At 41.8% G+C, this 26,366-nt stretch overlaps 1 protein-coding gene across 1 annotated transcript in view; it reads left to right on the top strand.

Moving 5' to 3' along the window:
• shc3 (SHC (Src homology 2 domain containing) transforming protein 3) overlaps positions 1 to 23,417 on the top strand; it is a 235,110-nt gene extending 211,693 nt beyond the window's left edge. Inside the window, exons 11-12 of the mRNA XM_080188764.1 lie at positions 4,998 to 5,293; positions 21,562 to 23,417. Of these exons, the coding sequence (XP_080044890.1) occupies positions 4,998 to 5,293; positions 21,562 to 21,690 (425 nt within the window). The 3' untranslated portion in view covers positions 21,691 to 23,417. The remainder of the gene's footprint in view (positions 1 to 4,997; positions 5,294 to 21,561) is intronic.
• The last annotated feature ends 2,949 nt before the right edge of the window (positions 23,418 to 26,366 follow it).

Raw genomic sequence — 26,366 nt, forward strand, 5'->3', positions numbered from 1 at the left:
AACAAGCCCCGAGAACCGGAAGTACAGAAAAAAAGCGGTTTTCACTTTAAATCAGTCACTCACCACAGCCACAGCCACCAGGTTCAATGCTGGATCTGTCACTGTCTCTCCCACCCCCCTGAATATCACCCCCCCCCCCGCCTCTGCAGCCGATAGCCCTTCCCTTCGTATGACCTGGTCGATCGTTCCCCACCCCTGGCCCAGTTGATTGGTACCCCCCCACCTGTGCTCAGATCAGCAGACTGCCACCTGCCTTGTCGATTGCTGGTTGCAGACTGTGCACTATTAGCCCCATCCAATCCCAGTTGCCGAGTGCACCGTATCCCTCCACCCAACTCCCCTAAGGCCCTGCCCCATCCAGGTTCTGCCCCGCCCAATAGGCCCTGCATCCTTGGGCCCCACCTCTTTGGCAATGTCCAGTGCCTAGTGGGCACTGCCATAGTGCCAGGCTGGCAGTGTCAGGGTGCTTGTTGGGCAATGCCAGGCTTGCAGTGCCAGTCGGGTAGTACCGCAGTGCCAGTCTGGCAGTGTCAGGGTGTCCAATGGGCTCTGCCAGTGAGCCAGGCTGGCAGTGCCAAGCTGGCTATGCCAGACTGGCATTGCCCAAAGAACATGGCTCCCTGCCCATGACCTCCCAGGGAGGGGTCAATGACCTTCAGTCATCACAACAGGTCCTATTGATGAGGACCATGTTTGATCCTCACTTGCAAAGGCAAGTAAGTCCCAATGATTCCGTCCCGGCGAGACTCACTAGTTGTATTTAACTCAGATTTATAATCAATTAAAATATTGAATAAAATAAAATATCTCAGGCATGGTGCTGATCTCACCACTTATCTCAGCCCAGTAACATAAAGATAAATGAGGAGTCGGGCATGAACCTGATTTTTCACCTATCTCGCAATCTCACCAGCTCACCCCACCCATCGATGGTGGGATGAAAGGTAAGATCACCCCATTTGTGTTTGGAGTATCAGGTGATGTTAAACTCCTCACTGGGCTGTACGTTTGTGGGCCTCAGATTGTGAGTAGTGTCACCTTTCATTTTTCCTCTGCTGTGGTCAGAGAAACGATGTAGCCTTTTGAAATATTGCCCCCAGTTTCTCACTTCTGGGTCAAATGTCTCAATCATTCCAATATAACATATTGTTATATGGCATAAGTACCTTGCTTCTTCATAGTTTTGACGCTCACATTCCTCCCCATTGAGCTGCTCGCTGCAATCTCCTGATGACTGACAAACGTTTTTCCTCATTGCCAGTGTAGTGACTTCAAAGGCAACTCATTGTGCCTTCAAGTTATTACTGATTTATTACCAACACTATTGGTATATGTACAAAAAAGTGTCTGACAGAACTACAGTACATGTCTACTCTTTCCCTGGCTCCAAGTAATGTTCCTCTACCACCCAGTTGGCATGGCTACCCTTGTTGCCTCTCCATGGGGGGTAGCCTGATCAAATGGCCCTCAGGGATCATTAAAAGGGTCAGTCTACCACAATATGGAACTCTCAAATGCCTTTTGTAACTTAATGTACACATTGAAATAGGATTTGTTGCATCTCTTAGATTTTTACTTCCTCAATAAATCGAGATTAATCAAATAGGGCCTTTCCAGTCTAAAGATATGTTGCATGTCATTTACTAAATGTACGGATCCTCCAAAAATCCCAATAAATAAATCCTTTATTCTACATTAAGTGAAACTAATGGATGTGTAAACTCTCTTTGTCTTTATTATCACCCTTTTTGAATATGGCTATCTCCCTTGTTTCCAACATAAAGGTACTTTCTCAATGCTCACTGACTCCCTCATAATAATTGAGTGCTTCATGAATTTCCTTGTGTGTGTTTCAACATTGTGGGATAAATCCTAACTAATCCTAACCCTGGGGCTTTATTTGTATTGACCCTTTCATCATTTCGATGAATTCGATCTGATTTATACCAAAGTCATGAATTAGCTTTGATTTCTATTTTTTGAGGAACTTGCTCTTTGTGAGCTCCCTGATGAATTGTTTGAGCAAAAAAATCACTCAACATATTCACAACTTTTGTCTTTGTGGTTCTTTGATGTTCTCACCACTTCCTCAATTCTCTTCTCATTTTAGCACTGAAATAATTTTATGCTGATACATTTTGTTTCTTCCTCTTTTTTTTAATGGTCTCTTTTCCTCTCCAATAATCCTCTTAATTTATTCTTGTATGATCTCAGTTTTATCGCAGCAAGCATTGTCTTATTTCTACCCACAGCATTTGTTCATATGGGTGATCTTAATGAAACATCTGAACCAGGCATAAAGTTGGCAGAGGGTCTGTGTTTGAGCTAACATAAGGCCCAAGGCGTTTTAAAGTTGAGACTTCATTAGCCTGCAGGAGACAAACAAAAGCTTCATTGGTGTTCAGTGTTTCTGGGAAACTGGAAGTAGGCTGATGTTGGAGGTGTAAAGTAAATGGGCGACAATTCCCCTCCTCTTCCCCCGTGCCAGGGAGTGTGACAATTTCCATATCCTGTATCTTGTTTGGATCATTTATGAAAACCAGTGCCTCTCTTGGGCTTTTATGATACACTGGGTGCTTTGTCAACCCTAACTCTAAATCACTTTAACCCCACACATATAAAATAGGCACTCGGCATTGCTACGTGCTAAGTTCACAGGCACAGTGAATTGAGGGGCAACAGCAAGTATTGTAGTGGCTAGAAGAGCAGGTCAGAGGCTGGGAATTATGCAGTGAATAGATTCTCAAAGCCTGCTCACCCTCTATAAGGCAGGTACACATCAGGGTAATGGAATTCATTCCCCTTGCTTGGATGAATGGAAACCTCAAAAACACACTAGAATCTTGAAACCTTCAGGAAAAAGCAATCCATTTGACAGGCACTCCATCCAACACGTTAATCATTCATTCCCTTCACCATCAGTGCACTAGAACAACGGTGTGCACCAACTACAAAATGCACTGCAGCAACTCACCAAGATTCCTTTGACATCACCTCCCAAAGCCATGACCTCTACTGCCTAGAAGGATAAGGGCAGCAGGTGCATTAGAACATCAGTACCTGCAAGTTCCCCTCCAAGTTACATGCCAGCCTGACTTGGAAATATATCACCACCATTCCTTCATTATAACTGTGTTAAGCTCCTGGGACTGTCTCCCTACTGCACTGTGAGTGTATCTATATCACATGGACTGTAACTGGACAAAAGGCCACCTTCGCAAAGGCAATTAGGGATGGATAAAAATGTTGGCCTTGCCACTGACATTGACACCCTCATTCACAAACATATAAATAAAACTTATGATAAACATAAGATAAACATAAGAAATAGGAGCAGGAGTAGGCCATCTAGCCCTTCGAGCCTGCCCCGCCATTCAATAAGATCATGGCTGATCTGTCGTGGCTCAGTTCCACTTTCCCGCCCTCTCCCCGTAACCCTTAATCCCCTCTCTTATCAAGAACCCATCAACCCGCTTCTTAAAAATATTTAGCGAGGCAGCCTCCACCACTTCAACGGGCAGAGAATTCCAGAGATTCACCACCCTTTGAGTGAAGAAGTTCCTCCTCAACTCCGTTCTAAACCGCCTCCCCTTTATCTTGAGGCTGTGCCCCCTAGTCCTGCTGTCTTTTTTGAGCGGGAAGAGTCTCTCCACCTCTATCCTATCCATCCCATTCATCATCTTATACGTCTCAATGAGATCTCCCCTCATTCTTCTAAACTCTAATGAGTACAAGCCTAGTTTATTCAGCCTCTCCTCATAGCTCAATCCCCTCAACTCCGGTATCAGCCTAGTAAACCTCCTCTGCACTCCCTCCAGGGCCAAAATATCCTTGCGCAGGTGCGGCGCCCAAAACTGCACACAGTACTCCAGCTGCGGCCTCACCAATGCCCTATACAGCTGCAGCAAGACCTCCCTACTTTTATATTCAATCCCCCTCGCTATGAAGGCCAGCATCCCATTCGCCTTCCTGACCACCTGCTGCACCTGCAAGCTGGGTTTTTGCGACTCCTGCACAAGGACCCCGAGGTCCCTCTGCACCGTCGCCTGCTGCAGTTTTTCGCCCCATAAGTAATAGTCCTTCCTACCATTCTTCCTACCAAAGTGGACCACCTCGCACTTGCCAACATTAAATTCCATTTGCCATTTCCTGGCCCATTCGCCCAGCCTATCTAGATCCTTCTGCAGACTCTCCACACCCTCCGCACAATTTGCCTTTCCCCCAATCTTGGTGTCATCAGCAAATTTCGACACCCTGCACTCGGTTCCCTCCTCCAGATCATCTATATAAATGGTAAATAGCTGAGGCCCCAGCACCGACCCCTGGGGCACCCCACTAGTCACCAACCGCCAATCCGAATAGCACCCATTGACCCCCACTCTCTGCCTCCTATTTGACAACCAATCCTCTATCCACGCTAACACCCTACCCCCAACTCCATGTCCCCTGACCTTCTGCAATAACCTCTTGTGAGGTACCTTGTCAAACGCCTTCTGAAAATCCAGAAAGACCACATGCACCGGCTCTCCTCTATCCACTGCCCTAGGCACATCCTCATAGAACTCCAGTAAATTTGTCAGGCACGACTTCCCTTTAATGAAACCGTGTTGCGTCTGCCCTATCAAGCAATTCCCTTCAAGATGCCTCGCAATTTCCTCCTTAATGACGGATTCTAACATTTTACCTACCACAGACGTTAAACTAACCGGCCTATAATTCCCCGCCTTTTGCCTAGAAATACTAACCAGGTGAATTTTTACACATTGTGGATATTTTACTGTATGAGAATCTCGATGAAATATATCTCGTATTATAACATGTTTTAACTCCCAATACAGAAAGGTTGATGCCATTCCATCTCAGTGAAGTTACTTTCATAAAGTTCTTTTGTTTGAGTCCATCCCGAGACAACTTAGGATGGTAAACATCTGGAAGAACAGATTGATGGAGCAAAACTAAACTATTTTGTATTTGTTTCTTGTTTCTACTGTGACCAGAACCCTTCGAAGATGCCCTAAAGCATCAGACAGGTGGGCAATTTTCAAACAAAACTTCATCTCTTCCATCTGACAGTCCTCATTTATCTAAGACCACCACAGATGCAGTGAAGGAATGTCTCAAGGAGGAACCATGGTATCATGGCGAAATGAGCAGAAAGGATGCAGAGCAGCTCTTGACAACCGATGGTGACTTTCTGGTTAGAAAAAGTACGACCAACCCTGGATCCTATGTATTAACAGGCATGCATAATGGCCAGGCTAAACATCTTCTCCTGGTTGACCCTGAAGGAATTGTAAGTAATCTTACTCAAGACACAATGTTAATACTGCTGTTTTCTCAGGTTCTGGAATAAATAACTACATCCAGTTGTGTAAAATTTTCTTCTGGGGGATCTGGTATTATAAAACACACAGCAGAGATTTTGGAACTTATTTACTTAATGTTAATATAAGTACAAATTAAAACAGCAGACTTGTGTTCAATGTGCAAGTGTGCAAAGTGAATCGTGATGTGGTAGGAAATAAATATGAGCTGCCAGAGTTTGCCTTCAAACCAGCTGCCATTCAATAAAGTGGCTGATCCTCTATCTCAACTACACCTTCCCTGATTCTCCATTATCACTTGATGTGTTGGTTCCAGACGTCTATCAATCTTTGTCTTGAATATACTCAACAGCTGAGCATTCAGAACTTTCTGGCATGGAGATTCCCAAGAATTTACAACCCTTTGAGTAAAAACGTTTTGCCCCCATCCTATCCATGACTGACCCCTTATTCTGAGGCCGTGATTCCCTAATTCTAGACTCTCCAGCCAAACGAAACATCCCCCAACATCTACCCTTAAAACTTTAATGTTTTATAAGAAAAGCTCACATTCTTCTAAACTGTAGGGAATATAGGCCCAGTTTACTCAGTGTCTCCTCATAGGCCAATCCCCAAGACCAGGAATCAGCCTAGTGAACTTTAGTTATACTGCCTCCTCATTCTCACAGTAGAGAGGCATGCTCAGCACATCATAGTTAAGGAGGTACCAACAATGCCAGAATTAGAAAAACGTGTGTTATGTCACAGACATTATACAGGTCAGACACTGTTCAGAAGAATTTTACGGTCCACCGCCAGTGGGTTTAGAGGCAGGGAGGCTGTATAAGTCCCTGGGTGGCCTGCTTGCTGACCTCCCGCCTGCTCCTGAAACTGTCTACTCACTCTTGTCCCAATTGGGGCCCTTAAATATTGTCCCGTATGGGCTGCTTCCCATTTGGTCAGGATTTATCAGCTGCCTGGGGGAGTTTAGGGGTAGAGGGGGCAATCTGGCAGTTCACTCTGCTCAGGCTTAGGCAGAAAAGGAGTGCAGCAGCGCATCTTCATCCCAGGCCTCCAGACCAGGTGTCACTGCAAGGTCTTTTACCATCCTCCATACCTCTCTGCCTTGCTTTGCCATCACAACGCCCACATAACTTCTCCTCTCACTATCGGGCCTACACTCCCACTCCTCCTATGAGAACCTGCATCTAGATGGTCCTTTTTTGAATTGAAGGAATGTGTGCATCGCTGACTAGGCCAGCATTTATTGCCCATCCCGAATTGCCCTTGAGAAGTTGGTGGTGAGCTGCCTTCTTGAATCGCTGCAGTTCATGTGGTGGGTGGCATACACCCACTGCTGGCAGGGAGTGCCAGAATTTTGACCCAATTACAGAGAAGGAACAAAAATATATTTCCAAGTCATGAAGGTGAGTGACTTGGAGGGAAATTTGCAGGTGGTGGTGTTCTCATGTGCTTGCTGCCCTGTTCTTTTAGATGTTAGTGGTCATGGTTTAGAAGATGTTGTCTGAGCAGCCTTGGTGAGTTCCTGCAGTGCATTTTGTAGATCCAAGGTTTCCAAACTGTGGTCCATGGACCCCCTGCCCCGGCATCCATGAAGGGTCTCAAGGGGGGCCGTGACACTGGCTGGCACCACGTGACCAGCAAAATGCTCAAAATTATAAAATAATTAGAGAAACAAACAGGCCAGTAGAGCAAGGCCTCCCAAAGCATCAGCAGCCAGTGCTTCAAGAGACCTTGCTCTGATTGGCCCATTTGATTTATTCAATCTGGTTGTTGCTGGGCAGAAAAGCCCATTGCCAACAGTGAAGTTGGAAAATGTACTGGATATTTGAGAGATCATTGTCCAATATTAATGATAATGACCAAGGCCATATACTATGGATTTAAGAAATATGGAATACAAATAGAAAATTTTGGAAATATCCAGTGGGACCCTCAGCATCTGTGGCGAGCGAGAGTGACAGGATTACATTCCAAGTTGTCTAACTTCCATGAGAATTGACAATTCTTTGCACTGTAACAGTTTTCTCCATGTAAGGAGAGAGGGAGGGAACGGAGGAAAGGACAAAAGATGTGCTCTGTGTTCGGATAGAAATCAAGAGAAATGAATAACAATGTGGATGACGATGGAAGTTTTTATAGAGGAGTTCCTTGTGCAGTCTATTCGCTCCATCACTGCTGCCTGGCTCTTTCAAAATGCAATCCAACTGAATCTCTCTTTACCAGAAACAATGCAAATTTTCCTCCATCAAATATGTGCCATTCCATTTGAAGGCATTTGTTTTATCCATATGCAACAGACTCTCAGGCACTGTATTTGAAACCCAAAGCACGCATTGCACAGAAACATTTTCTTCATATCCCTTCTGGAATTTTCACTGATCAAATTAAGCTGTTGTCCTTTAGTTAACTATCCTTCAGACATTCGGGCAGTTTCTTTTCATTTACTCTATCTAAAACCTCCTTGATTTCAAAACCGCTATCAAAACCTCCTTCAAATTCATTGCTCTAAAGAGCAACAGCACAGCGTCTGCACTCTATAATGGGAATATTTCAATAAGTCTCACCTGTACCCAATCCCAAGGTTGCATGTCATTCTTAAAAAATGCTACCAGAATTTGACACAATAATCCAGCTTTATTCAATCCAGTGTCTGATATAAAATTGCCATAACATCTCTGCTGTATTTTTGAACCTCACAATGTCTTGTTTGAATTCCTGTTCTGCTTGCCCAGACCTTTGTTTGTCAAATAACATAGTTTCACAATAGATTCTGAAAGTCTGTGGACATTGAACTGTTCATGATAGAAGCACAAATAAAAGCTTTTCAATATCACAGGTGCACATACCACAACAAATGCAAACACAAGTGAAGAGAGACAGGAATCTGGGAAATTGTTAGTGTAACAAGGGCACGAGACATTTTAATGCCACTAACCAGGTATTAATGTCCCAGACAACATTCATAGAATCACAAACCCACAGAATACCACAGTGCAGAAGAGGCCCTTTGGCCCATCGAGTCTGCACCAACACATGAAAGGCCCTAAACTGCCCACCTAATCCCACTTGCCAGCACTTGACCCAAGGCCTTGAATGTTATGCTGTGCTAAGTACTTATCCAGGTACTTTTTAAGGAATGTGAGGCATCCCTTCTCACCACCTTCCCAGGCAGCGCATTCCAAACCGTCACCACCCTCTGAATAAAAAGTTTTTCCTCAAATCCCTCCTAAATCTCCCACCCCTTACTTTTAACTTGTGTCCCCTCGTAACTGACCCTTCAACTAAGGGTTCTTAGCCATCCTGTCCATGCCCCTCATAACTTTGAACCTCTCAATCAAATCGCCCCTCAGTCTTCTCTGCTCCCAACAAAAACAACCCAACCCTATCCAACCTCTCTTTATATCTTAAATATTCCATCCCAGGCAGCATCCTGGTGAATCTCCTCTGCACCCCCTCGAGTGCATTCAAGTCCTTCATATAATGTGGCAACCAGAACTGCACACAGTATTCCAGCTGTGGCCTCACCAAAGTTCTATGCAACTCCATCATAACCTCTCTGCTTTTGTAATCTATACTTTGGTTGATAAATGCAAGTGTGCCATATGTCTTTTTCACCACCCTATTAACCTGCTTTCTGCATTCAGGTATCTATGGACAAACATGCCAAGGTCCCTTTGTTCTTCAGAACTTCTCAGTGTCAGGCCTTTCATAGTATACATCCTTATCAAATTACTCCTTCCAAAGTGTATCACCTCACACTTTTCAGGGTTAAATTCCATCTGCCACTTATCTGCCCATTTGACCATCTCATCTTTTTCTTTCTTTAACCCAAGACACTCCACCTCACTGTTAACCACTTGGCCAATCTTTATGTCATCGGCAAACTTACTGATCCTACCCACCCACATAGTCATTTATGTCATTTATACAAATAACAAGCAATAGGGGACCCAGCACGGACCTCTGTGGTATGCCATTGGTCACTGGCCTCCAGTCACTAAAGCAGCTATCTGTCACCACTCTCTATCTCCTATCACTAAGCCAATTATGAGTACATCTTATCAGATCATTCTGTATGCCATGTGCATTTGCCTTCTTAATAAGTCTCCCATGTGGAACTTTGTTAAAGTTTTTGCTGAAATCCAAGTAAACTACATCAATCACACTACCCTCATCCATACACTTGGTTACATGCTCAAAAAATTCAATCAAATTTGTTAGGCGTGACTTCCCACTGACAAAACCATGCTGACTATTCCTGATCAAACCTTGCCTCTCCAAATGGAGATAGATTCTTTCCTTCAGAATCTCCTCCAGTAGTTTCCCAAATACAGTGAGACTCACTGGTCTGTATTTCCTTGGCTTGTCTCTACCGCCTTTCTTAAATAGTGGGATAACATTAGTTGTTGTCCAGTTCCCAGTACCTCCTCAGTGGCCAAGAAGGAATTAAAAATGTGTGTCAGGGCCCCTGCAATTTCCTCCCTTGCTTCTCACAACAGCCTGGGACACATTTCATCTGGACCTGCAGATTTGTCTACTTTTAAGCCCACCAATACTTCTGCTACACTGTCACTCCCTATGATAATTTTCTCTAGAGCCTCACATCTCTCCACCCCGAGTTCAATAACTACCTCCTCATTCTGATGAGTGAAAACAGATGTGAAATATTCATTTAACACCCTCCCAATTTCCTCTGCCTCCACCCACAGATTTTCCCCTTAGTCCCTAATTGGCCCTGCTCTATCCCTGGTTATCTCTTCCCATTGATATTATTATAGAATATCTTAGGATTTTCCCTACTTTTATCAGCCAGAGCTTTCTCATATCCCTTCTTTGCTCTCCTAATTGATTTCTTAAGCTTTATCCTGCACTTTCTGTACTCCGCTAATGCCTCTGCAGACTTACTCCCCTTATACTTGTTAAAGCCTCTCTTTTCCTTCTCATTGTATCATGAATGTCCCTGGTCATCCTTTTTCTCTGGGTTTGTTACACCTTCCTATTATCCTAGAGGGAACACGTTAGGTAGCAGTGGAAGGGTGCGTTTCTGAATGGAGGACTATGACAAGTGGCATTCCTCAGGAATCAGTGCTGGGACCTTTGCTGTTTGTAATATATATAAATGATTTGGAGGAAAATGTAACTAGTTTGATTTGTAAGTTTGCAGATGACACAAAGATTGGTAGATTTGTGGATAGCGATCAAGAACATCAGACGATACAGCAGGCCATAAATCAGTTAGAGACTTGGGCAGAGAGATGGCAGATGGAGTCTAATCTGGATAAATGTGAGGTAATGCATTTTGGAAGGTCTAATACAGATAGGAAATATACAGTAAATGGCAGAATCCTTAGGAGTATTGATAGGCAAAGGGATCTGGGTTACAGATACACAGGTCACTGAAAATGGCACTGCAGGGGGAGAAAGTAGTCAAGAAGGCATACAGCATGCTTGCCTTCATCAGCTAGAGTATTAAGTTTAAAAATTGGCAAGTCATGTTGCAGCTTTATAGAACCTTACTTAGGCCGCACTTAGAATATAGTGTTCAATTCTGTTTGTCACACTACCAGAAGGATATGGAGGCTTTGGAGAGGGTACAGAAAAGATTTACCAGGATGTTGTCTGGCATAGAGGGGATTAGCTATGAGGAGAGATTGGAGAAACTTTGTTTGTTCTCACTGGAATGACGGAGGTTGAGGGGCAACCTGATAGAAGTCTACAAGATTATGTGAGGCATGGACAGATGGATAGTCAGAAGCTTTTTCCCAGGGTGGAAGAATCAATTACTAGGGGGCAAGATTTAAAGGAGATGTACGAGGCAAGTTTTTTTACACAGAGGTTAGTGGGTGCCTGGAATTCGCTGATGGGGGAGGTAGTGGAAGCAGATACAATAGTGAATTTTAAGGGGCATCAGGACAAATACATGAATAGGATGGGAATAGAGGGATATGGTCTCCGAAGGGCAGAGGGTTTTAGTTAAGTCAGGCAACATGGTTGTTGCAGGCATGGAAGGCTGAAGGGCCTGTTCCTATGCTGTAATTTTTTTTATTCTTCATCCTTGCTAGATTACCCTGGATCCCATGTGGTTTTGCCTTCTTTATCAGTCCCCAATGTGAGACCTTGTCAAAGGCTTTGCTGAAATCCATACAGGCAACATTAACTGCACTACTCTCATTTAACACCCGGTCATCTCCTCGAAAAAGTCAATCAGATTCATTGGCCATGATCTCCCTCTAACAAAGCCATGTTGAATATTCCTAGAGTGATAGAGTTGTAGAGGTTTACAGCATGGAAATAGGCCTTTCAGCCCAACTTGTCCATGCCACCCTTTTTTTTAAAACCCCTAAGCTAATCCCCATTGCCCACATTTGACCCATATCCCTCTATACCCATCGTCCTATCTAAATGCTTTTTAAAAGATAGAATTGTACCCGCCTCTACTACTACCTCTGGCAGCTTGTTCCAGACACTCACCATTCTCTGTGTGAAAAAACTGCCCCTCTGGACATTTTTGTATCTCCCCCCTCTCACCTTAAACCTATGCCCTCTAGCTTTAGACTTCCCTACCTTTGGGAAAAGGTATTGACTACCTTGTCTATGCCCCTCATTATTTTATAGACCTCTATAAGATCACCCCTCAGCTCCTGTGTTCCAGAGAAAAAGCCCCAGTCTATTCAGCTTCTCATTATAACTCAATCCATCAAGTCCTGGTAGCATCCTAGTAAATCTTTTTTGCATTCTTTCTAGATTATTATCCTTTCTATAATAGGAAGACTAGAATTGCACACAGTATACAAGTGCGGCCTACCAATGTCTTGTACAACTTTAACAAGACGTTCCAATTCCTGTATTCAATGTTCTGACCGATGAAACCAAGCATGCCAAATACCTTCTTCACCATTCTGTCCACCGTGACTCCACTTTCCAGGAGCTATAAAAATGTACCCCTAGATCTCTTTGTTCTGTAACTCTCCCCAATGCCCTACCATTAACTGAGTAAGTCCTGCCCTGGTTCAATCTACCAAAATGCATCACCTTGCATTTGTCTAAATTAAACTCCATCTGCCATTCATCAGTCCACTGGCCTAATTGATCAGGATCCCGTTGAAATTGGAGATAATTTTCTTCACTGTCCACTATGCCACCAATCTTGGTGTCATCTGTAAACTTACTAACCATGCCTCCTATATTCTCTTCCAAATCATTAATATAAATGACAATTAACAGTGGACACAACACAGATTCCTAAGGCACACTGCTGGTCACAGGCCTCCAGTTTGAAAAACAACTCTCTACAACCACCCTGATCAAACCTTGCCTCCCTAAGTGGATATTACTTCTCTCCTTCAGAATTTTCTCCAGTAGTTCCTCTACCACTGATGTGAGACTCACTAGTTTACCTCTATCACCTTTCTTAAAAGGCAGAACCACGTTAGCTATCTTCCAATCCTCTGGCACCTCCTCTGTGGTCAGAGCAGAATTAAAAGTTCGTCTGCACCTAGGGATTTGTCTACTTTTAAGCCTGGTACCTCCAATATCTCTTCACTCCCTGTGTGCAAGAACCTCACAGTTCCTCTCCCTGAGTTCTGTACCTACATCCTCCTCCTCCTAAATGAAGACTTGTTTAACACCCTACGATGTCTTCTAGTTTCACGCTCAAATTGCCTGCTTGGTCCCTAATGGACCCTACTCTTACCCTTGTTATCCTCTTCCCCTTAATATTCTTATAGAATATTATAGAATATCTTGATCTCCTGAATCCTCCGGCCAGTGCTTTCTTATCCCCTCTCTTTGTTTTACTAATTGTTTTCTTAAGTTCTCCCTGCACTGTTTATACTCCACTCAAACCTCCACAGATTTGCTCCTTTTGTACCTCCTAAAAAACCTCTCTTTTCTTTCATATCCAGTCTGGAATATTCATAAACATCCAGGGTTCTCTGGGCTCATTGCTCCAATATTTCACCCTAAAGGGAACATGTTGGGTCTATACTCTCCCCATTCCCTTTTTGAACATTCTCACTGCCCTGCTGTAGATTTTCCCACAAGAAGCTGTGCTCAGTCTATTTTGACCAGGTCCTGCATTATTCTAATAAAATTTGCCTTGCCCCAATCCAAAACCGTTTTTTTGCAGTCCATCTTTTTCCTTTTCCGTAACAAATTTAAATTGTACTGTGTTGTGGTCACTTTCACTAAAATGCTCCCGTTCTGCCACATCAAACATCTGTTGGGCTTTGTTCCCTAGAGTTAGATTCAGCACTGCACTATCCCTTGTTGAATTTTTTACATATTGACATAAAAAGCTCTTTTAATACATTTCAAGACATTTGCTCCTCTAAACCCTTTACACTATGACAATCCCAATCAATGTCAGGGACATTTAAATCCTCTAATATAATTATCCTATTATTATTATTTGTACCCTCAGTGATTTGTCTGCACATGGGGTCTGATAATATACTCCCAACTTTGTGACTGCTTTCTTTTTATTCCTAAGCTGTAACCACAAAGCCTCATTTGAAGACCCTTCCAACCCTTCTTACTACAGTAACTGACTCCTAATTAATAGCAACTCCTCTTTTACACCCTCCCATGTCCTGCTTGAAGACCCTATACCCAGGAATATTGAGTGGCCAATCTTACCACTCCCTCAATGTTTCTGTGATGGCAACAATATCAAAATTCCATGGGTCAATCCACACCCTTAACTTTATCAGTCTTACCTGTAATACTCCTAGCATTAAAGTAGAGACCAATGGAGTAAGGTTCCAACATTACTCCATTGGAACTCAACATAGCTGAACTCCCTCTGTCTTGGTTCCTTTGCTATTGTATAATTTGTTCCTCTCCACGGAAATCTTTACTGAAAGATGAAAGGTTAACCTGATCTGAAGAGAAATCAGAGCATGTGTCTGAGGATACGTGTGTTTGTGTGTGTGTGTGTGTGTGTGTGTGTGTGTGTGTGTGTGTGTGTGTGTGTGTGTGTGTGTGTGTGTGTGTGTGTGTGTGTGTGTGTGTGTGTTTGAGAGTGAATGTATGTGTGTGTGAGAATAAGTGTGTTTGTGTGAGAGGGTGAGAGTGTGTGTGTGTGTGTGAGAGAGAGGATGAGTGTGTGTGTGTATAAGGATGACTGTGTGTATATGTGAGAGGATGTGTGAGCTGAGTGTGTGCATGAGAGAGGAGAGTGTATGTGTATAAAAGAGAGGGATGAAAATGTGCGTATGAAAGAGAGGGGGAGGATGTGTGTGAGAGAGAAGGGGGTAAATGTGAGAGAGACATGAGTCTGTGTGTGAGTGAGAGAGAGGTATGTGTGTCTGATATGAAAATCAGATTTCCAGTATCACTCCTCCCATTAAAAATGATAAAAAGTGAGACTTAAGTATTCTTTTTAATAGGATGACTTTTTAATTATTACCAGATTACTTAAAGTGGGTAGTATTTCCAGGGGTTAATGTTAAAGGGCCATGGGAGGATGTCTTGGGCAGAGGTTAATGTGAGGGGGCCATGTAATTGTTGAATGTATTTGTGACTGTGTTTCTCTTACTAATTCCTAATATATGCAGAGATATAGCTAGGAAAGACTCGTTTACATTTGATTTCTGTATTCACACCTATTTTGCAGCCAAACAGGTGTGTCAACATTATGAGAATGCTTGAGATTCCCTCATGCTCTTGGGATGTCACTATTCCATGGCTGGAAATGTTTGGGAAGGCCTGTTGTAGATGGTATACACTGCTTCACTGTTCAATGGTGGAGGGGGTGAATATTTGTGGAAAGGTCCCAATCAAGCAGGCTCCTTTGGCCTGGATGGTGTTAAAATAATTTGAGGACTCAGTTACTACTGCCATCGTTGGAGAACATACCAAATTCCAACAGCTCTCTAAGTGAAAGATATTCTTCTCACCTCTCCTCTAGATCTTTCACCAAGAACCTGGAACCCATAACTTCTTGTTATTGACCATGTCAACAGAGGGAACAATTTTCCCTATGTTCTCTAACAAAACCTCTCAATACCCTGAAAGCCTTGATTCAGTCACCTCTTAACCAGCCCGAACTTTTCCAACCTCTCCTAAGTCCTTCAATCCTGGTAACATTCTGGTAAATCTCTGCTGTACCATTGCAAAGGCTTTTTTCTTCTTTGCTTCTTACTTCTTGGTGTTAAAGTATTTCAATATCTCATTCTGTTTTCTTCCCTCAGATTACATCACCCCATAAGCAAACCATCTGGTTTTTGCTTTGGGGGATTTTAAGAACATAGAACATTACAGCGCAGTACAGGCCCTTCGGCCCTCGATGTTGCACCGACCAGTGGAACCGATCTAATGACCCTCTAACCTAAACTATTCCAATGTTATCCATATGCCTAGCCACTGACCATTTGAACGCCCTTAAAGTTGGTGAGTCCACTACTGCTGCAGACAGGGCATTCCACGCCCTTACTACCCTCTGAGTAAAGAACCTACCTCTGACATCTGTCCTATAATTACCACCCCTTAATTTAAAGCTATGTCCCCTTGTGTTAGCCATCACCATCCAAGGAAAAAGGCTCTCACTGTCCACCCTATCTAACCCTCTGATTATCTTGTATGCCTCAATTAGGTCACCTCTTAACCTTCTTCTCTCTAACCAGGTTGTCACTGAGCTCTATGACATTTTGCCCCTTTTGAAATAAGATGACATTTGCTATTTTGACTTGGAATCTATAAAGCATGTGCTTTAGTCTCATTCAACACTCTTGATAAAGGCAGAGAAATAAATATTTGATAAATATAAAGGAGCCCTCCCTCTATAAACTCCAACTCAACCACACTTCCACTGCTCATGCTAATGGTTGGATTTTACCAGACATTTGGCCACAGGGCGGGAGGTGGAAAGGCTGGTAAGATAACATGGGAAAGCATGGGGTAGGATGCTCATCATCCTCCCATCCACAATGCCATTTTATCAGTGGCAGGAAAGATCTGGCCTGTGAACCTGGAGCCAATTGAGCACTTAAGTGGTCAATTATAGACCTCTTTCTGCCTCTCTTGGCATTTTGGGTGCCTTTCCCTCCTTGGCTGCATCCTGAGGGGCTTGGAGGATGGTAGCTTCCTTTTCAAGCACCCTTTTACCCTTGGAGGGGCCTCCATAGCAGCAATAGTCATCCCTAAAGCCATGGTGTTGCCTTCCTCAACGACATCTCCTCGCCCACCCCTGCCATGACCTCACCAGGGCCTACTTGGTTTGATACCATCATTCCAGATCCCACTTACCTCACTGTAAGGGTCATCAAAGGGTCCCCATGCTCCAGGTGTGGTCCCAGCAGTGGCCACTGCTTCTGAGTTTGCCTCTGATTCACTAGCAGCTGTTATGGGCAGGCACTTAATCGGGATGGCAGTGCTGGCAGTGATATCTTAATTGACTGCAGCCAACAAGAGATAGCCCCCAGGTCTCACTGACAGCCAATGTAGGTTCACTAGCCCATTTTCAGCCCAGGCAGTGGGATCCCTGCTGTCGCTATAAAATCCATCCTATAGATCTTATTTACCCCTATTTGTCTTGAGCCAATAACAAATCAAATACAAGAACTTTTTTTTTCTGTAAACTTCTTGGGTGGTGTGATGGCCCAGTGGTTAGCACTGCTGCCTCACAGCGCTAGGGACCTGGATTCAATTCTGGCCTTGGGTCACTGGAGTTTGCATGTTCTCCCAGTGTCTGCGTGGGTTTCCCCTGGGTGTTCCAGTTTCCTTCCACAGTCCAAAGATGTGCAGGTTAGGTGCATTAGCCAGGCTATATTGTCCCTTAGTGTCAGGGGGAATAGTAGGGTAAATATGTGAGGTCACGGGAATAGGGCCTGGACAGAATTGTGGTCAGTGCAGGTTTGATGGGTTGAATGGCCTCCTTCTGCACTGTAGGGGATTGTATGATTCTGTGATGCTCACCTTACTTGGGAAACCTCCTGCAGATGTTTTACTTTCCTTGTTGTGCCCACCATTTCTTTGATTCTGACCTTTAAAATCCACCTCCTCTGAACTCATCCTTGATTCCAGAGTCTGTATTGATCTTGAATGTATTCTCTACTCCCTATGCCAGTCTTTCACATTGAGCAACTTCTCAAAACCTGGAGCTGAGTCTTGTGCTGGGAATACCTTGTATAAGAGTCAGGTACAAGCTCACCCCACTTTAGTTGGTTCGCTAGGCAGTCATTTAACAGCTGTAAGTGTTATATTTTATGCTTTCGATTGTTGAATGATAATACATCAGATTATATGTGTGCAGGAGCATTTTTTACAATGTTTTTAAAATGTATGTCTGCATACAGTAGTCAGCCTTATTCCAGTTTCTCTCTCTCTCTCTAAGTGGCCACTCCCAGGATTTACTAATCATGCGCAATAAGCAGATAACAGACACACATAATTAAAAACCAAACAATTGAACACTACATTCAGGCCATTAATTGGCTCGAGATGGGCCTTCTACTCCCATCCTGGATGAAGACCTGCCATAACCTGACTGACTACCCCTCTACCATGACTATATTCATAGCTGGGTATCCTTGGAGAGGGACCATGCAGTGTCCATTGGCACCCTCGAGGTATTCCATGTTCATTGGGACTTGGGTGCCCTATTGAACCCTTTAATCACATTTTAGTTTGATGTTTCTAATTTCATATGTGTTTTTTTTTGTTTAGGGCAGTATCTCTTTAAGGGACTGGCCCTTTTACTTGGTCCCTCAGTTTGTCTAATTCGGTTTAATTGCTTAATTCAAAAGAGTTGGAGGAAAACCTGCTTCTGATCATCAGATGTTGACAGCTGTCTAGCCCCATCACTGGGAGCAGTGGCCACTGCCAGGACTGCAACAGATTCCAAGGAAAGGGTGCTGCGATGGAATCCACGTCAGCTGAGGGTCCCAGCAGGAACAAGACTAGCAAGTCCCAGCAAGGGGTTTGGGTGATGGAGATCATTGGTATATTGCAAAATCCATAGGGGAGAACACTTGTGGGGGCAGGGAGTGGGCATCCAATGGTAGAGGGGCCTCAAGAAGGAGGCAGTGGCTCTTGCGTGGTCACTAGCATACCAGATTTCATTGGTCAGGTCAGAGACTTGGCAGGGCATCCCCCTATCATGAGTAGAATCCTAGTATTGGTTGCAGGAGGCCATTCAGCAGTTATCAATTAGCTATTTAAGGGTTTTAATTGGCCTATGGTGACTGGGCTACCTGGCATCTCCCTTGCTTTTGGTAAAGTTATTGTGGAGGTAAGCATGAAACCACTGCCATGGTACCCAACTATACATACCCCCCCCACCCCACAACCGCCCCCCTCCATCTGCTTATCCCACCCAGGGACCCATAAAATTATGACTTAGTAATTTGGATACTTTTCCTCACACTCTCCCCAAAGCTTAGTTTATCTTTTTTGTTCCAGGTGAGATCTGAATACAGGTCATTGTTGTTGCCTGTGTTGGCTTACAAACATGGTTTCCTTTTTCACTTCATCAATAGCACATTACATTTCACCCACCACAGTAGCTAAATGCCAGCAATGAATGTCTATGTTATTAAAAGTATTATGTATAGGAGGAGATTTAATTTAAAAAGCCCTGATTTTTCCTTTGCTGTTCATCTGTATACAGAAAGTTGATTTTGATTTGCTTTCCCCCGCTTTTTGTAAATGGTGACCTATTTCCCAACCCTTCAGTTTTGATGTAATCTACTATTTAGTAATGACCCCACAGCAAAATCAAGCTAAGATGAACTCAAAGGGTTAATTTTATTTGCATACACTCAAACATGGGAGGAGGATAGCAACCTTGCCTCCTTTTCACTCAAACCATATAAGAGGAATAGAGAAAAAGAAAGTTTACAGAGCAAAGACCACAGAGAAAATAATTATTGTTTCACCTAAGTCCAAAGTCCAGTATCGATGTCCATTGAAGTATCCCTCACAGATGTCCACTGGTTGAAACCTAATGCTGCAAAATGTACTATCCCAATAGAGTTGACCTCACAGCAGGGGATAGGCACGCAGAGCTGAATCAATCTTGTAGGCAATGGTAAAGAAGTTCTAGTAGAAACAGTGTAGATGGGGCCAGGTATTCAATCTAGGCAGACCCCCTTTTCAATGCTGCTGCTTGTACTTATTAAAATGACAGACTGACTTTTCAGTAAAGCAAGGCAATATAACTGTTCCCACCAGCTAGAAGTTTACATCACATAACCCTTAGCTCTTCACAATTTCTTTGACAAAGGGCATGTATCCCTTTGTCATAGTCCCTGAGATTATTAAATGTTCCAATCATTAAGACTTGAAAGGAAGATTGCCAGGTCATTTGTCCTAGCAGACGAATAGTTTCTGTTTTGCCAGACCTGGCTTATGAAATGCAGATGGCCTTTGTATAGTTCTCTTTGAATTTGGTCTCTGCAGTCCACAGAACATAAGAACATAAGAAATAGGAGCAGGAGTAGGCCATCTAGCCCTTCGAGCCTGCCCCGCCATTCAATAAGATCATGGCTGATCTGTCGTGGCTCAGTTCCACATTCCCGCCCTCTCCCCATAACCCTTAATCCCCTCTCTTATCAAAAATATCTCTCGAGGCACAAGTTTCTGCAATACTGCCATGGTAGCTGTTTTTGATCAAGGGTAACAGACAGACGTACCTTCAGCCATTTTAAAGGTCTTGCTCCCATTTTTAAAATTTTAATAATTAGCCATGAAGATAACTATCCAGTATGAGATTTAGTCCCCTGACTAAATCTTCACACCTCGTAACAACACAAGCTGAGCTTTCAACTACAATAGGACATATAATAGATGCTATTGAATTGGGTACTCATCATATTTCTCATCTGACTTTTCTTTCCACTAACTTCAATGGAAGTGACAGGTGTACAACAAGTGGAAAGTCCAGCAGTTTCCATTATCAATATTGCTGATGTTGAAAGTTCCAACAGATGGATTAATTTTAAACATTACCTTAACTTCAGTTAACACATTAATGATATATAAAACAGAATAATTTACCTGTTTCATTGTGATGAGATTTTTAAACTTTGTATCACTTCTATATGTCGTTCCAAATGATGCAGTGGCACCTGTCCTCTTGAACAGTACAGCTAATGTTGCTCAATAACTGATCAGTATAAGCCCTTTCATTTTTAGAATGTTTCTTTTCAATGTCATTGCCGTATGAGAAGGAAAATATATCTTGGCTGCAGTAAACAAAATAAATTTGACTATTCTTAACTCAGTTCCTCATACACATGTATGCGTTCACATGTAGGTTTAGGTTTGCCATCAAAAGACTGGAAAGTGGATGTGGGGTGTGAGGGTGTATGCATTTGATATGGGAAATGGAACTATCATTCTGAGCAAGAGGAGATAGTTTTCTCAGTTGGAGCTAAGGCTCTTTGCTGGGACACTTTGACAGGAGCATTCTTCTGCATTGGCTGTGCTGTTCCTGAGTTGGAGGTTCCTGATGCTGACAACATATATAAGAAGTGGAAGCATATTCTATTCCTTACAATCTTCCAACTATCAATGGACACAGAATTTTAATTCACTGCAGTTTTAAGACTTTTCTTTAAGAAAAAATGACTATAACTGGATTTGGTACAAAGAGCTGCAATTAAATTAGAAAGTCTCACATTGTCTATGCTGCCTCTTTTGTTCCTCTAGAGGGCTGTTCTGTAAACTGTTATCATCCAGGTTACTGAATGTGGTATGAATGCTTGTACTAATCAAGTAACTAAAATTTTGAATTGGTTTGTATTTACTTGGAATGGTTAAACAGAAATTTTTTAAACTTCCTGACAATACACTGTGACCCTCTAGTCAGGAAATATGTTGTTTGGAAACAGCAGTTGTCCAGAAATTCTTTGAACAGATCCTCAATGTCATCAGCATCATTTTAGTTCAATACTTAGGGAGCAGAAGCATGTAGCATGGATATTTGGATAAGTAAAACATTTTTTATTATGGCTTTACAATGTTTTAACACTGTTTTATATTTCAAGGAAATAATTATAACTACGGCATTTTCTAGGCCACACATTTTTGGTTGCACATTCTAAAGTCATCTATAATCTGGAAAATTCTGAAATCCAGAAATGATTTAGTCCTAAGCATTCCGGACTGGAGAGGTTACAGTGTATTCCAAAGCAATGATAAAGCAGCTTAATCCTATGTGGAAAATATAAAATGCCTGCATGCTATTTTTTGACGCTAAACTTTTTATATTCTTCATTGTTTGTTTTTAAAGGTTCGGACTAAAGATCATATATTTGAAAGCATTAGCCATCTTATCTGCCATCACCGTGACAGCAATTTGCCTATAGTCTCAGCTGGAAGTGAACTGTGCCTGAAGCAATCAGTTGAGAGAAAGCAATGATTGCCAGAGCTAGTCATGTGATTTAATAACCTGGTGGAAATTGTTATTCCCTGGCCTATTGTTTAGTGGAAACAGGGAGAAGATCTCTGAATTTCAAAGATAACTGTTTGATTTATGTGAATTGATATTGTGTGGCTCACAAGAAGCAAAGGTTTTACTTGAATACATAATGCAAAAGATTGGGTTGGAAAAAAAAAGGTTGTGAAGATGTTTGATGCTCTGTATTTCAACTTGAATCATTATATTTCTAAGAGATATTGAATCATTTACTATTGTACAGATGAAATGCTGATATCTAGCACACATGATGCCGAAATTATATTTTATGATTTTCTTCTTGATGTCTTCACACGGAACGTTTCACTACAGAAGCACAATATTTAAAATGTTTAAAGGAAGATGTTTAACTGAAATGACTTTAATTGCAGCTACTATTTTAAGGAACTACAGTCTTTTAGAAAAAAAAGTCAAAATCTTCAATAAGCTATTTGGTGATAAACCTGAAATTGATGGTGTAATTTATTTTGTCTTTGAAGATTGTAAATGAAATCCTACTAATAATGTGTTTATGTGAAATGTGTTTTATGACTGTGTTGTTTTTATCTGAAAAATTCAGAACACATGAGAACCATAATGACAGAGTTTCTGCCATTGATAAGTGGTTATTACACAGGATTTTCACTTTGAATGTTTTTCATTTACTTGCAAACCATTTGAACTCTTTTGAGAATGATGTGCTTTTGCACACAGACATATAATTGATATTGGTATGAAACAAACACAATGTACATTTTAAATACAGCTGATCAAATCTAACCACCACATTAAACATTTTATTGATAAGGTGGTTTACCTGGCTTATTGTGTGGTTGGATGCGGAGAACTTGCTTATTACTCAGAGATTTAAATCAACCAGAATCTACCACAGTATAATTAAATTATTGAAAAAACAATTCTTGAATTTGTATTATTATTTTATTCTGTGAATTGAATGAATGTTACAGTTTTTCTCATAATTGTAAATTGTAGGTAACAGAGCATTTTGATGTCACAAACATGCCAAACAATTTTCAAGATATTTGCTTAGCAGCAAGTCATGTTAGCTTATTGAAAGCTTACATAAAATACACACAAAGCCTGCAATAGATTAATTCTTTATTGAAATCAATTGGAAGGCTTAAAACATTAGAGCAAGTTGCTTAAACTAGCGATTGATGTTGGTTGGGATGGCTTTCCTCATTAAGTTATGTACCAAATCCATGGCTACCAATCACCGTCAATTTGACAAGTCTAATAAAAGTCAAAGAATTCTTGACTATTTTTACTACTATATTCAATTTCATAGAAAGTGACCATCAAGCTTAGCACAAATGTGAAATTAATGCCCAGTATCCGGCAAATCATACTGTTGTCTTCATATTTAACTCTTAAAATGCTAGTGTTTTGCTAACTGCATAGGGTTCATCATTAGTGAAGTGGAGGTCAATGAAAACAATTTTAAAAACTTACAAAACAGTTGCTGAAGATAAGAGAATTAAATTTACAAGTTCTGCCAGGCAACACTGAATCTTTAGCTCTGCTACAAAAAAATGTGCCTTTTGATCAGATAGTAGTGCGTATCTCAGAGGCTGCTGTTTTGAATATAAATGAATTGCAACATTTTTTTCATAAACTATGTTTACATTTGTATTTGTTGATTATTAAAAAAATGTATGACTGTTGGCAATAAAACAACAATAATGTGGCTCTTTGTGTTGTTCTTTGTACAACTTTCATTAAAAATACTTTATCCATGAAAAAAAATCAGAAACCATTGATATTCAGTAATGACATCACACTAATGCAATAGATGCAGAGTTCTACGGTAAGAAGGTAAACAGGAATGGTATAACACAGTGCAATGGGAGACCGGGACGTATGCATAATAGTGAACCTAGTATTCTGCAGTCAGTTTCCCACTATGAAAAGGTTCCATCCACTCCCTTTACTGGCAAGAATCACACTTCGCCTCTTTTCTAAATGAGTACGATTGTGTCTCACAGTTCTCTAAAAAAAAGGCCCGATTTTCTCCCATTTTCCTACTCTTACGGCACTTCAAATATTCTTGGTAAGATTGCCCTCCTTGGGATTTCCCGAGAGGTTATTAAGTTGGTATCCTAGCCTTGGCATTTACCCAGACTACACATTGTAATTATATTTGTTTATTGAAATATTAATAAAATGATAAATTTTAACATTTAATTTTAAAACTGATTGTTTGAATAAGTTAGGAACGTATATTGTGATTAGTATTAAAGCGATAGAAAGAACTATTGACCTATCTACATAAAATCAACCTAAAAGATTGTATCTAATTGGAATATTCTGTTCATTATGGTCAAAAGAAAATTGTGCCTGATATTACTAACATTGAGTTGGAAGTTATGCAGTTGCAAGTTGATATTGTGTTTGAGAACAGGTGTGCTGATAAGATTTAAAAAGATGTTTGTGAGATAGATGCATAGCAAGAGTAAAATTAATTTGGTTGGTTACTCATGTATTTGAGCCAATTTTGTTTGAGTCAGATACATAGAACATGAATAAGCGATAGCCACAACAGTTTTACCTATGCATTAGCAAATCTTCCACTATGTTGTTCAGTGGGAGAGAGACATATAAATTGTTGAATAAATTCTGAAATAAGTTTATGAAAAACAATGAAGGAAATTTTTTTGATTTGTTCTAAAATAATTTTTCCTTATCCATTACAAGTAAACACTACCTAACACAGACAAATGAATAAAAATATGTTTAGTGACAATGATATTATTAACAGCAACACATCAGTGACACAATGGCAATAGTTGTTAATGTACCAGTAATAGTGGCTCCTAACCCTAATCACTAACTCTCCACTTCAATCCCAATCCTATCTACTGTCTTAATCTATTAATTCCTAATTTAACCCTATCAATGATGTCCTAATCCAGCCTTTAAATCACTTACTTTGACACCCAAATTTAAACCTAAACTGTAACTCCTAACTCTAACCAAACATCAATCCTATTCACTAACTACTACCTCTAACCATAAATGTGATGTAAACCAGCCTTATCATCAAAGAACAAAGAAAATTACAGCAGAGGAACTGGCCCTTTGGCACTATAAGCCTGCACCGACCATGCTGCCTCTCTGAAGTAAAACCCCAACCCTTCTGGAGACCATATCCCTCTATTCCCATCCTATTCATGTATTTGTCAAGACACCCCTTAAAAGTCACTATCATATCTGCTTCCACCACCTCTCCCGACAGCAAGTTCCAGGCACTCACCATCTCTGTGTAAAAAAAACTTGCCTTGTACATCTCCTTTAAACCTTGCCCAGACTGGGAGACTAAACAAATTGGGCCTTAAATCAAATTAGAGACATCATACAGTTTGCTGTCCTACTGAGCCACTGGTGGCTAACAGGGAAAGTTATTAAATAGGAATGAAGTCAGATAATGGGCCATAACTTCCTAGGATTGCCATTCAGATTTGGATTAACACTTCACAGCACCAAGTTTCTTCAGTCTGTGTCTTGCCTGACTTTCCTGACTCAGGCCAAATGAGATCCAGGCAACACAGCAAGTCCATCACAAAGTCCAAAAGATTTGCACGTTGTAGTCGCAAACCCCTTAAAGGTTTTGGAAGGTCATGTTCAGCCAATCAGGCAAAGTGTGCAAATCCCAGGGCTGAGCGTGGACTGTCCTAGGCAGTCTGACTACTGGAGTTGAAGTAACCAGTAATATCTTTCTCACTGTGTACATAATTAATCTTGTAAGTAAAAAGTTCATTAGTTACTACATTTGGTGGTCACCATTCTTTCCAAGATATTTCAGCAGTGATGGAGGACTTTTTTTTTACAGCACTAGCTGCCGTAAAGCAGGTGAGTTAAAGATCCCATTGAAAATAACAGGCTAAGGAGAAGGTAAGTGGCTGGGATTTGGGAGTCTGGACAAGGTGAGTCTGGATATTTTTGGAGTCGGCAGGATGGAGTTAGGCATTGGGGGAGTTGGGGGGGGTTTCAGTGTGGGTTAGCTATTTGGGGAAGAGTGGGTCAAACATGGAGAGGTGTGGAGTCAGACATCAGATGGATCAAACATTTTGAGGGTTTGGTAATCAGAGGGGGTGGCAGACATTGGGATGTTGGATCTCGAGGCAGAGGTGGTTGGACACGGTAGCAGGTGGGGAAGGGCCAGGTTGGGAGGGGGGTCAGATCAAGTTGTGGGGGGTGAGGAGCCAGAGTTCTACAGCTAGATTGAGTCAGGGGAGTGGGGTCAGACTGGATTTGATCGCTGGGAAGGAGGTGACCAGCCATGTTGGGGAAAAGATGTCAGGTTGTATTTCATTGATCTTACATTTTACATCGGTGATAGGCAAATTAGCAGAATCAATCCTGAGAGATAGGGGCAGCAGACTAGCACAGTGAATCTGGGGGAGGGATTCAATTCCTGGCTTGGGTCATTGTCTGTGCGGAGTTTGCACGTTCTCCCTGTGCCTGCATGGGTTTCCTCTGAGTGCTCCGGTTTCCCTCCTATCAATGCTGGTAGGTGCATTGATCCAAACAGGTGCCGGACTGTGGCAACAAGGGAAACTTCACCGTAACATTATTGCAGTAAGCCTTACTTGTGACTAATAAATAAACTTAAACTTTAG

Source organism: Carcharhinus amblyrhynchos, chromosome 5 (genome assembly GCF_965287045.1).
Source record: "Carcharhinus amblyrhynchos chromosome 5, sCarAmb.v2.hapA, whole genome shotgun sequence".
Lineage (NCBI taxonomy): Eukaryota > Metazoa > Chordata > Chondrichthyes > Carcharhiniformes > Carcharhinidae > Carcharhinus > Carcharhinus amblyrhynchos.